Here is a 13281-nt window from a genome sequence, read left to right as displayed (position 1 = left end):
TTGTGCGACAAGCATGTGTATGTGTTCTTCCTGTTGTCGGCCACATGCCCACTACTTTTAAGAATACTTTCTCAGCAGATATATTTCTTTACCTATTCTGTACTCAGCACAGTCTTTCAAGTGTAAGGCACCCAAAGAGGGCAAGACAAACTATAGCCTAATCTCTCTTCCACACTTGTCAACAGGACAGGATTGACACTGACTAGGGAAAGCACAAAACGGTGAACACAATCCTTTTACACAGAAAAAAATCAGAGGTTATTTATATCAGCCCTTTACTGCGCCTGCAGGCACAACCACGTCTAAGAATGTTATGCCTAAATCAACAAAAACATAAAAAAATCTGCATCTATGTTTCTTGGATCATGGAAACAAAGGCACCCCGAAAAATAGATCTGCAATGGCTCCCACTGACATAATCAGAAAAAGTTTCACTGGGAGAAGAGTGAGACCTCACATCCCTGATTTGGCAAAGCACCTTACCCTTCAAAATGTCCGTTAGGAACTGTGTATTCACCAAAGAACTTAAGTACGGACTTTACTTAAATGTATTTAAATTTCAAATGATTTAGTAGGTTCTGAAGAGGGATTGTGCCTTGAAAAAAGACAAATATCCATCTGAACAATGAAGTGATACATACAGTAAATTATCTTAAGTACTTACATATGACAAATAAAATCAGATTTGTAAATAATGAAACAATGCTTTCATTGCAGGTTTGACTTAGATTTGAACTGTGAATTTTCATCTGTACTGTGAATGTTTCTCAGTATACTTGATGATCTCTTGAATATTTTCTACTCAGAAATGCTGAGTTCCTGCAAAGGAGACTCTGTTTTAAGCTAAGAATCTCTGACACGATATATTTTGAGGTGTGCATTAATAGCACATTTTTTATATAGCCATTTTATAATTTTTATAATAGTTTTATAGGAAGCAGTTTTTAAAAATATAATTGGTATTTTATAATGATGGACTTTTCACAGTATTTTAATTCTTATATTCAATAGTTTGCTGGTACCCTGTCAGGCATCATATACTCAGATAAAATCCTTAATTGTTCTAGAATACTTGAGCTTGTTTTCAACACTTTCAGAAGTTAATCTAGCAGTTATTGAATTAATTATTCTTGTGACAGCAAGACAAACTAGATAAGCTCACTCTAAAACATTATGCTTAGGATAATTGGTATGCAGTTTACCTAGGTTTTAAGCAATCATTTTCATTTTAAGCTTAGGGACATAGATAAAATGAAAAGAAATGGATAGCTTAACTTCTACCATTATGCTGTACAGTGTGTATATCTGCTGACATTTTTGTGCCCTTTTCCAGAGTGTTTGAAATCTGGCTTGATCTGTCTCATATAGTGTGATTACTGTTCACCTCAGGCAGTCCTTTCCTATTAATTTTGCCATGCAGCCTGAAATAAAGCAGTGTGATTTTAAGACAGCGAGAACTGACAGCAGTTATTATTAAAGCCTGCCAGTCAGTTAAAAAGTTTTTCAAAGAAATCAAGCCCTGTTTAGGTCTCAGTTTTAACTGGAGCGTAGAAGATATTCTGTCCAAGGTTTTCTGCTAACAAAACATGGAACATGCTTATACAGAACCTCCTCCTCTGTGCACTGGCATAAATGTCAAAATTGAAGGCTGCATTACCTAACAGTGAATTTAGAGAAGGAAATCATTGTCTTGCGGTACCTTTTTCTCACTGAAAATAAATTGTCTCAGCACATGTATCCTGTATCAGAATCTCAGTGGGGAAAGGTGACTTCTCTGTTTCTGCACTTGCAAACACAACCTCAGACATGCTAATTCACCCTGTGGAGAATGTAAGACAGGCTAAAATGGATGGGGCTCACACGTAACCACAGTTAGACTGCCTGTGGTACTCAACCGGCTTCTGAAACTGGGGGGTTCTACAGGTGAGTAATTCTTTACAGATTCAGCTCACAGTGCCTTGCTGAGTTAATCAAGTAAAGACCCATGCTAGAACTGCACAATGCAGCCAGTGACCTAGCTCTACCTGGATCTTCAATATATAGGAAGGTCTCTTTTGGATGGTCGGGATTATTGATTCCATCCATCCAAGTGAACAAAAGAATTGGGAACAAAACCAGGCTTTCTGCTTTTCATGGTATAAATTAGGACTTATCAAGGTCTCCAGTGCTGTGACAAAACTGCTATCAGTGCTGAACTGTGCATCCTTCTGGATGCTGCTTCTGGAAAGGTGAAAGTACAGATATGAAAAGATGTGATAGTACAGGTGTGAAATTACTAAGTGCAGTTGTGAAAAACAACCATGTAAAGGAGAAAGAGACTGTGAATGCCACTGCTACTACAACTTAATGCAAAATTAGTATGGAGGAACAGAATAGATGAATAAATCTGTTCTGCTAGCTACTCAAATATTTACATTGAGGGAACCCAGAAATATTCTACTGGAGTAATTTTCTGTGAAAAGGTCCTTACAACACACAGTTTTGTCAAAGAAATCAAAACACACACCCATTTTGCAGCACTAGTGCTGTGTTTCACAGGTCATACCCCTACTATCATTTGTGATAAATAAAGTCAGTGGTAACCTCTAGCTGTGATGCATCACTTCCCCTAAGAGAGAACTAGCGCGCAGGATGGGGTTTCCTTCCCCTGCATTCTACTTTATAAATCCAGAGGCTTGTTTTTATTTTAATTATACCAAAGACAGCCTGAGGAGAGGAGCTTAATGGCCAGCAGAGCAATTATGTGAGATAATAAAGAAAGAATGGGTTCGGTTAACATTTAGTGATCAGATTCATTCCAAAGGGATGTAAAAACTTCATTCAACTTTACTCCTGGAGTTGTGAAAATGTATTGTGTTCATCAAAACTCAGATCAACTCAATGAATTTTTAGAACTCACACCATGGATTTCATCTTAAAACAGAGATGAGACTCATATTCACAGGCCTAAAATTATAGGCTAATATATAGTTGCAGCATCACTTTCTATGCATTTAATTTGCAAAAGCCTTTTTTTTCCTCAATTACTCAGCTGTGCTGTGTTCACTAATTTCAAAGTCTTGTTGACTAATACCCTTTTATTAGATTATCAATACCTTGAAACCTTAAAAATTTAAATGTGGTAATATAACAGTGAGTTGACCATGCAATATCCTAAATAATAAAAACACCATTGCTAAAGAAAGAAAATAACAAGGGAGATTATTTGAATGCTTTATGTAAGTTTTTCCTGATTAAGGTAGCTGTGAAAGTTCATCCCAAAAACGGGTAATCATCACTCACCTCCAGTGTAAAACCTATGACTTTGAAGCACTGTTCAATTAATTCAAACTGCGACTTGTAAAAGCTATTGTTCATGAAATCTTGCACTATTCTGAAATGATCGCTTTGCAGATATCTGAAAGAGTTGATGGATACAGAGTTAGAATATAAATGAGCTTAAGATTTCAACACCTTATTTCTTAGTAAACAATTTATGTACAAATAAACTGCATTACCTGGGAGGTCTATATTCAGGCAGTTTATAATGTGCCAGTTTTTTCTTTTCTGCCAGACCAGCATAAATATAATAAAAAATATGGAAATTTCTCTCGCCTCTGAAACAAGAGAAACAATGAACTGGTTTAGTAATGTAACCCGGTTACATTTACTAATGACATACATGCTATTATTAAACGTTATTTTAGTAATAGGCAAGCCTAATGCAAACTGACAGAACACTCTGAAAGAAGCTCTATTACATAAATTCCTGTGAACACCCTTTGTGTGCCTCTGTGTGTTTGTTCTGAAGCTGCCTGGGTGGCTGCTTGGTGCTACAGCCAGATAAATGCTGGTCTACCATGGATGCAATTGGTAGATGCTGGGTGAGATCCTGCAATTTGCTCACCCACCTGTATAAAATGGGCTGCTTAACCTCCAGCTATTTAACAAAAATCTTTTGATCATAGGAGAACTATACATTCCTGATTCACTGAACCCCATGTGTTCGCTGTGTCCTTTAGCCCTGAACCAAGAAAGCACAGAAGCAGACATTCAGCAAATGGCCTTATTACTTGGCATGCTTTGTCTAAAAGTTAGGTGCCCAAACCCAGAAGAGAAGCTTTTATTGCACATTCAAAGTTCCAGTGCACCTTATGAGGAAGAACTGGATGTTTAGGTGGAAAGTTGCTACCACCACTGAACCCTGAGATAGCCAAGTCAATCATTATGAAATGGAAAAAAGGAATTGTGTTCAAACCCCTGCTTTTCGCATGAGCTGATGCATGTGTCTCAGGAGCACTAATACATGCTTCCGTGAAACGGGATCACAGCCCGGTGCACTCTCATCTGTGTGGGGTGCCTAGATCAGAGGCAGCTTAGTTTCTGTATTTTACTGTGGACAGTCAGCAGTAGAAAACAAGATCATTTTAAGGGGTAGGAGCACATCCCTTATCTTCCCCCTCAGTGCCAGTCCCTCAGTTTCCCCCTTATGGTTACATAAGGTTGCATAGCCATGCTTTGCCCAATCTGAAACCTCACAACGTCCTGATGTTTTGTGTACTCTCTGGGAAAGGCAGGAGAACCTGTAGGTTCAAAATCTCTTGGCTTGAAGTGAGTCTGGAACTTGAGTCTCCCATTTTCTGGGTAATCAGTCACTGAGTTTTCTGCAAAAAGTCATTCCTAGCTCTCCACGTGAGTTTGGGACTCCTGCTCTAGCAGAAGAGCAGAAGAGCCACAAACCGCTTCAAGTGCCCTTGGAAGTTTATGCCACAAAATATAACCTCTTAGAGTGACTCTCATGCTGAACACTTCAGTGGCATGTAAATGCCATCTGAGGCATGTAAATGCTTTGCTGACTTCCTGTCTCTGCATGTGGCTAAATATAAATTAACAGCCAAAGAATAAACCCATGAAAAATTATGAAAATGGTGGTATGTTAAAGAAAAAACTCATTTTATTCTGAAAGAGAAGTATCTGTGCTTATGTTCAACTGTGGGAAAACCCACCACTTCATAAAACTGCTTTTAACTTTAAATTGTTTGTTGAAACATTCCAAGTGATACTCTGATGTTCTTCATGTCACAACTCTACAACAGGCAACAAGATCTTGCAGAACTACAAAATGAGTAAAAATGAGTAAGTGATCAGCAAGGGGAAAAATTTGTATCACTGACAACATTCTTTGTCTCAAACTTTGTTTTTTTCTATTATTATTATGGCAGAAATGGAGTTGCCAAATATTTTTTATCTGGTTGTGCTATGTATTAGGATAGAAAATACATGGCAATAATTTAAATTAATTGGAAATGCCATTTAATTTTTCTGTCATTTTATATTGTGAGATACACACAAGGCAGAGATGGGTCTGTTCTGCTTTTGGTCCACAATCCTTAATAATCAGATCCTACTAGATGCCCCAAAATGGAAAATGAGCACTTTGCAAACAAAACTACAATACCAAAGGAAATGTAGAGGAATTAAATCCAAGTAATATACTTAATACATTACTCAAACTTCCACAAAGAAAAGCACAACTGAACTATTAGAAACCTTTTAGAATCATAGAATAGTTATGGTTGTAAATGACCTTAAGGTCATCTAGTTCCAACCCCCCTGCCATGGGCAGGGACACCTCACACTTAACACATGTCACCCAAGGCCTCGTCCAACCTGGACTTGAACACCGCCAGGGATGGAGCATTCACAACTCTGGGCAACCCATTCCAGTGCCTCACCACCCTCACCGTAAAGAACTTCTTCCTTATATCCAGTCTGAACTTCCCCTGTTTAAGTTTGAACCCATTACCCCTTGTCCTATCACTACAGTTGCTAATGAAGAGTCCCTCCCCAGCATCCTCATAGGCCTCCTTCAGATACTGGAAGGCTGCTATGAGGTCTCCACACAGCCTTCTCTTCTCCTTTTAATTCTTCACACATTATATATCACATTTGCATTTTTATGAGATTGGCTTAAATTACCCAGGAGGCAGCGAAAAAATCAGCAGCAGTTTTCAGCTAGCTTACAGATTTATAAGCTATTCATGTATCATTTATAAGAAAAAATCCCAGTACGTTATTCATCTTCATGTTCTGATCCAAGATAATTTTCTATATTGTAGTTCTACTCTGTAGCTCCCAAATTAGGTCAAATATAGTTTTTTTGTAGCCCCCAAATTCGGTCAAATGTTTTTATACTTACACTGCCTGGTGGACAACTCTGGATTTTTCCAGGAGATACTCTGAAATCTGAGCTCCTACTACAGTGCCACCACAAGTGAATTTCATTTCCAAATACTTTCCAAATCTGCTCGAGTTATCATTGATGATAGTGCCTGCATTCCCAAATGCTTCTACAAGGTTATTCACCTGGAGGATCTTTTCCTGTAGAGTCCTGTTATTAGCCTGGATATGGAAAAGACAATGCTTAAAATTATCAGTAATCGTTCAAATACATTAATTCTTGTTTCTTTCCTTTTCTACTTTGTATTGTGAAGTGTGACATCACTAGGGAAGCCATTCCCATGTGAATCGTATGTAAATACAGGCATGCTTAAATCATGAAACTTGTCAGAGTATAGTAATCAGCAGAACTAAGGGCTGGCTGGAAGAGATAACATACATAATGATAATGACAACACCAGAAGTAATCAATTTCTGCAGCCCAGCACTCTGAGATGGCTGGCCTGCTTTTAGGATCCTTGTTAGTAACTGCTTACTGCTGCATTGCACCATATCAATAGATCAGATTGCTTGCATTTCACCTGGGACATGCAAAAATGCCATTTTATTTAGAACACTATGTGGTCACTTCCCAGAATGACATGTTCCACTGACAGAAATCTGGTTGTGGAAGGAGGTGAAAAGCTAGAAGAGGATTTTATTTAGTACAGTTTGGGTGATTTGAAGACACTCAGTTTAACAAGGGCAGACTAAGTCGCAGCCCTTACTGCAGTGGGTGCTTCACTGCAGAATCCCCAACATATTTCCAAATGACCCTAGTTCTGGAGGGAGGAAGGGGTAGACAGATCAGCATCATGTTCCAATCTGAAGTCACAGAAGTTCTTTGCAAAATGTATTACAGCCTTGCCCCCCTACCAATGTCCTGTCCATAGTTTCAGTCAATTATGCCTAAGAGCAAAGCCTTACAGAGAAACCCCTTTTGAAAACATACCTTGCCCAGGACAGTGAGCTGCTGAACCAGAAGATGGGCACTTTGTGTCTTGCCAGCTCCACTTTCTCCAGAAATAACAATACACTGAAGAGAACAAGAGCATGACTCTGAGCTCACTACATATCTCAGCCAAGCAAACGATATAATTAAGACAACCTCATGTATACCTGGTCAGAGTTGTACGTCACCATGGACTGATAACCTATGTCAGCAACAGCAAAAATATGAGGAGGGTTGGCAGTCCGTTTGGCTCCAATATACAGTTTGGAATGCTAAGTGTGGGAAAAATGAAAACATTATCAGCTGTCCCTTAACAACCTTTTGTTTTTTTATAAATCACAGTTGAGTTTTATTTTCAGATTAGAGTACAGCATGCTGAGGTTACCAACAGTGATGATTATGCTGTGAAACTCAAATTATCAGAAGAAAAATTAACACTGCCAGACATCAAGGACCAAATTATAATTCTTGGGTTTTTTCCTACTTCTCATCCGTTTAGTATTTCTGCATGATATTGATGTCAAAACTTAAGAACTTTTCTATACCTACAGTACCTTTTGTATAATGGACAGGCAAATTCACAAAAAGTTAAAATTTTACAGGGTTGCTTCGTAAACCGTCTGATTAATTAAATGGCTATGGCTTCCCCAGCTCTCCTGGGAGCAAATGCCCCCAGCTCCTACCTTCAGCCATTTACAGTTCTCCAAGAGAAGTGGACTCCCTCCCACAGAGAGGAGTTAAGATTCACATGGAAAAATGTACTTCTCTTTAGAGTTACTACTTCTGAACTAGCTGCTATGGGCAGCTAGCACCTTTACACTCCATGGGGTTCTAGTCAACAAACCTCATGAAATTTAGCACAATTTACCTCATGCAAGAATGAATTTTGAAAGTCACTAGAAGAATAACAATGTCAAAAATCCATTTCTATGTATTGATCAAAAGGGATGATTTGCTCAGATATAGCTGTTTGCACTTCAGACATGCCATAGACATTATACTATAGACATAAAGATATCAGAAATTAATTCTTTTTGGAGTTTCTCATGTCTTTGCTGAAATCCAGTATGTGATAAAGATGTATGTCAACATGCGCTTGAAGAAACAACTGCATGGGTAATTCTGTTTTTCAGAGTGAACTGCTGTAATCTCAAGAATGGTCTTACTCTATACTTAACACAAATATTCAAACTTCAATGGAAATCAGTGCTACTTTAGAAGAACCAAATTTAGATTTTCACACCTGTGAAGAATAAATATCTATGTTCCGAAATGGATTAACAGCAATAAGAATGTCCCCAACATAGGTGTAGATCTGATCCTTGGCATAACCCTTCTGCAACTGCTCTGTTACTGTGTTCTGATGGAGAAAAAAACAGGAACATTGAATCACATGAGGAAAAAAAGAGTATTATAAAAATATATAAAATATATAGTTACAACAAGTAAGGATGGAGATGGAAGGTATTAATAGTCAGGAATACAGGTGATCATGATGAAAAGTGAGTAACACTTTCAAACACATTGCCATTCCTAATTTCTTGCATCCAAACTCAGTTTGAACAATATATACTTACAGATCCACAAGTGGCTGTAGGAAAATGAGCTAATAAGTACTGCTGTAACTCGACTAATCAAAGGTTTCTGTAAGACAGTCCTGTCTTCTTTTCTAACACTACAGCTTCATGTAATTCATTATGCAAGAGCCATATATTTGAATCCATAACTGCCATTACAACTGGTCTAACATCACTCTCACTTAATGCTAAGACACAGATTTGAACTGTTTGGACCTTTCTATATTAACAGTCACTCTCTGCTGTGATTGTTCTTTGCTGCTGGAGACTCAGTTCTCCCTGAACCAAGAAAATAAAAAGAGCCATAGCGGCACATCCAATTTCTTGACAATTTTCCTCAGATTCTTCTGCACAGAGCTGTGTTCGTAATGTGCCTGATTAGGTTTCCAATCAAAACAAGACATAGAGCTGGATGAAGAAATTCAAACCAGCCTTGATACTGTTTTGAGGTACATGTAAAAATATTTAGGCTGTATCCCCACTGGAAAAGAATGACTAGCAGCAGAGGACTGCAGAAGGAACTGCTTTTCCTTCACATTTATCTGTTCACAGTGTTGTGCACTGTGTTCTGGTTAAAAACACTTAAAACCTGAATTCTCAACAGCTAAAGAGGTTACATTTCCTTTGAAGGAAAACACAAGGAGAAAACCTTGATTTACCATTGCCTTTATAAACTCTTCCCTTTTTGGTTTTGAATGCTGTTTTGCTTTTGGACATCACCAGATTCATGTTAACACATTTTTTTAAGGGAAACTTCTGCCCTTTTTACAATTATTTCTTGCACTGATAGAAGGTGTCCTGTTTCGCTCTTCTGATGGGCTACCTAAACTGGAAGAGAAGTTTGAACGGAAGAAAGAAGACAGTTTTGAGAAACTGCCACTTATATGTGAAAGAGGTTTTAAACTGGATTTGATTCAGTAAAATATCATGTAGTCAAATGATGCCTTTAGGTGGAGGCTTCCTGAGAATGCTCAACCTCAGAAGAGATGAGATACTGAGATACACTTCCAGCTCATCTGTTTTTTTGTGTCTTCTCTTTCACTCAGATTATTTATATGCTTCATGCCAAAAGATAAAAAAGTCTCACTAGCCTACGACTACTCTCAATACTAAAAAAAAATGCTTAAATCTCAGCTTTGTGCAGTAGATGAAGTTTGGATTAGCTCTATTAATATTACCTAGACATCAAATGACTATAACCAAGCTCTTGGATGATGGAAGATAAGACAATGTGAATTATCATTTATGCACAGCCCAATAGAGGAAGAATGGCAGTTTGTTTACAACCACTGATGGCTGCTAAGACCTGCAGATAATGTGCTGTAGCGTGGTTCTTCTTTCTGGTTTTGAAGCTTCAAGCACAAACACAACAGACTTCCCCCCTTTCCCTTAAGCATGCTCCCCTGCTCCTAGTGGGCTCGTTTTCAAACCTTGACAAAACAGTGAGATCTGTATCAGTAACTTTGTTAAAAGTTCACAGGAAGGCATTGACAGGTCAGAGTGCCTGACAATACACCAACAGTACACCGTCGTGTTCTAATATGTAATTAACCCCCTTCAGGAAAATGTGAAAAAGGAGATTCTTACCTCATCCAGTACCTCCAAGGTTGCTAAATCATCTACCTCTTCCTGGTTTGAAACTAGTGACTTACTGTAGTTCCCTTTCTTTGTATGAATACGCTCAAATCTAGAAAAGAAAGAGACACAATTTCCTGATGTAAGGGAACACAGAGCCGATCTTGCATCTGTAACCGTCCTGAAAGCAATTCAACCAAAAAATTCTAGCTTTCCATTGTTCTGAATTCAAACACACAAATATTTGAATAACAGGACAAGATATAACTTCTTAGTGCAGTGCACCTGTAATTCACAACTCAAAACCTATGGTTTGATCACACAGCTGATACTGTGAAGAAATTTTTGACTGTACAGATCCCTGCTTGGTAACACCTGTACACCATCTTCAAGACTGGAGCTATGCAGCACAGGGGAAAAAATAACATATTTTTAAAACATGTAACAGTCAAATTCTGGCACCTGCCTGTAAAAAGAAAAATAACCCAGATAAAAATCATGGACAGGACAAATCTAGGGGTGTAGGATGAAATAGTAGGGCAAGGATGATGTAGAGAAAGCACCCAGGATGGAAACACTTCTAGCTCAGCAATGACAAAGATCTAAAACCTGGCTGAGGTGACCACACTGTAGAGCAAAGTGCTACAGAAGCAGATGTATGTGAAATACATCCTGACCAAGAAGAATTTTCTCAGGCTCTACAGGAAAAAAAAAATCATAAAAAATAAGCAAACAAAATTTTAACCCTTTTTCTTATCAGAGTTAAATTTCAATAAAGTTTTTGTTTTAAAGTGAAATTTCTTTTCTCTTTTAATCAAACCAAAGAAAACTTTATTCAGTCTTGCAGAAATTGGCAATAAAATTCCCAAAGACTTGGATTAGTCTCTATCAAAGAGTAAAGGCATTGCTAATCAAAGCGAAAGCAGCAGAAAATGCAAGGTTTACAATTCACATTAATTATACTTGCTTTATGAGATGGGTAAAATCAGGGAAAGAGAAACTGGATAAGTAACAGCAAACTGAATCCAGCTCAGATGTGCAATATGGCACAAGCACAGAAAGACAATCAAGTAAATCTGATCTCCTTATATGACTTCACTCCCCTTAATACTACAATAGGAAGGCACTTCTTAAACACACGGAACATACACCTTGGCAAATTGAGACAGCAGGAAAACTGTGTTGTGTGAAACACACTCACTTTTTACCTTGATTCCAGACAAAATCCTTTACTTAATTTTGACATTTGGATATATGGCATGAGCAAAAGCGTGTTTTCTACCCAGGCAAGTACTTTACTGTAAAGTGAACAGGACAGCAAGAAAAGGGCAGCTGCACCAAGATGAGGTAGAATGAATGGGCAAGCTGAGAGACTTCTGAACTCCTACATTTTTTAAAGATTTACTGCAGAGTTTAATGGGCTACACCCATTCCATGAACACCACCTGCTTCACAGGTGCCACTTCAGGTCACGCAGGCTATACAGAGATGTGGGATGCAGGTTCAGAAAGTCAAGCAGGAACCCACTTGGCATCAGCTACTGATTGCCAGGACTGAAAACAGACTAGAAGAAATAGGCAAATGATGCCCTCACAAACTGTGAGTGCAATCAAGACCTGAATGATGGAACTGCAGGCATGAATGCACTTCATCTAGCATTTCTTTCAATTTCTCTTGTCTCTAACTGTTGTTCCTTGAGGGTACCAGAATAGCTTATCCTAATACACATGCCAGTAATGGTGCAGTTGACTCCTCCCTTATACAGATGCCAGCTACCACTGGAGTCTTTCCCTTATCTATAATGCAAAGGCAGGAGTTTCACACCACAGCTGACTAATTCTGCAACCTTAACATCAAGACATAAACATAAGACTTTATTATAAGAGCTAGCATAGTCTCTGTGCCAATATCACAGTCCAAAACCCAGTGTGGAGGCCAAGTCATGAGCAAGCACAATGAACAGTATGGATCAACAGCATCTACATCGCCCTGGTGGAAGAGAGGAACCAATTCCTGACAGTTTTACACCCAGCTATTTTGCGGACAACTCTCAAAAGGTTTTAGCACCCTGGGTCTGCATGAGAAAGCAACCCGCCTGCAAATGTTTTCTTGCTTGCTTTCTTTCTTTCAGTATTTACTACAGGCCCCCAAAAGACTAGATACAGTTGTGAGGATGGTAGTGAGGCCCAATTACATGAGGTGAAAAGCAACACATGGTCCTGTTACAACATAAGCAGTGCAAAGAGACAAAAAGAGACGCAGGAGGAGTGACTGTCTGTGTGGGGGAGAAAGACAGCTTTTGCTGCAAGAGATCCAAAACTGGGCTGTAATCTGTTATGTATTATACTTAAATATAATTGAAGTTGAAGCAGAAAACACACACGAATGCAAGCAGACACCATCGAAAGGGATGAGTCTGGTGCAAAGCAAGCACAATTCTCCTAGGTCTGACCTCTTCTTCCCTTTTCTTTGGAGCCCATTTTTACCGTGACAGCTGTCCTGATAGTACTGTCCTTAAAATAACACTATGAGACGATTTTTGGTTGCATGTACACCCAGGTTGTATTAAAAAGGATATGGTAATATTAAGATTTAAATTCACTCTTCAGCCTTGTATGGTCTGCTGCTGCTTGATTTGCATTTACCAGCTGAAGTACAGTATTGCATTCACAAGCCAGATGTACAGGGAAAATCCTACCCTCTCACTGGAAATGTGCCCCCTCTATAGCCCAAGCTCCCATTGACACTTTTTTAAACAGTTTCAGTTGAAAATTTAAATTTGAATGGTTGAAACAATTTCTCCTTTGTTCCTGCACGAAGGTCATTTTGTGTTCAGAGAATGCATCTAATATCAGTACAACTTTGAGAAAGACCTATCAACATGTACATGAAGGAAAGATGCAGGAAGTGCAGGACTATATCAAGCTCTGCTGTTCTATTTTTACGTCTCCAAAGGAAAACCCAAAACAAGGCATCTGT

At 38.6% G+C, this 13281-nt stretch overlaps 1 protein-coding gene across 3 annotated transcripts in view; it reads right to left on the bottom strand.

Annotated features, from left to right (window-relative positions):
• MYO3A (myosin IIIA) overlaps window positions 1-13281 on the bottom strand; it is a 116294-nt gene that overhangs the window by 43196 nt on the left and 59817 nt on the right. For all 3 annotated transcript variants that reach the window (XM_057432486.1, XM_057432489.1, XM_057432488.1), the window contains 7 exons: window positions 10315-10414; window positions 8394-8510; window positions 7318-7422; window positions 7151-7234; window positions 6179-6381; window positions 3498-3596; window positions 3283-3397 (listed from right to left, as the gene is read on the bottom strand). In XM_057432486.1, the coding sequence (XP_057288469.1) occupies window positions 3283-3397; window positions 3498-3596; window positions 6179-6381; window positions 7151-7234; window positions 7318-7422; window positions 8394-8510; window positions 10315-10414 (823 nt within the window). The remainder of the gene's footprint in view (window positions 1-3282; window positions 3398-3497; window positions 3597-6178; window positions 6382-7150; window positions 7235-7317; window positions 7423-8393; window positions 8511-10314; window positions 10415-13281) is intronic.

Source organism: Pezoporus wallicus, unplaced genomic scaffold, assembly GCF_028554395.1.
Source record: "Pezoporus wallicus isolate ANWC-B61680 ecotype Strahan unplaced genomic scaffold, APGP_CSIRO_Pwel_v1 scaffold_2584, whole genome shotgun sequence".
Classification (NCBI taxonomy): domain Eukaryota; kingdom Metazoa; phylum Chordata; class Aves; order Psittaciformes; family Psittacidae; genus Pezoporus; species Pezoporus wallicus.
Note: the sequence above shows the minus strand (reverse complement) of the source record. Positions and strands in the feature narration are given on the sequence as shown.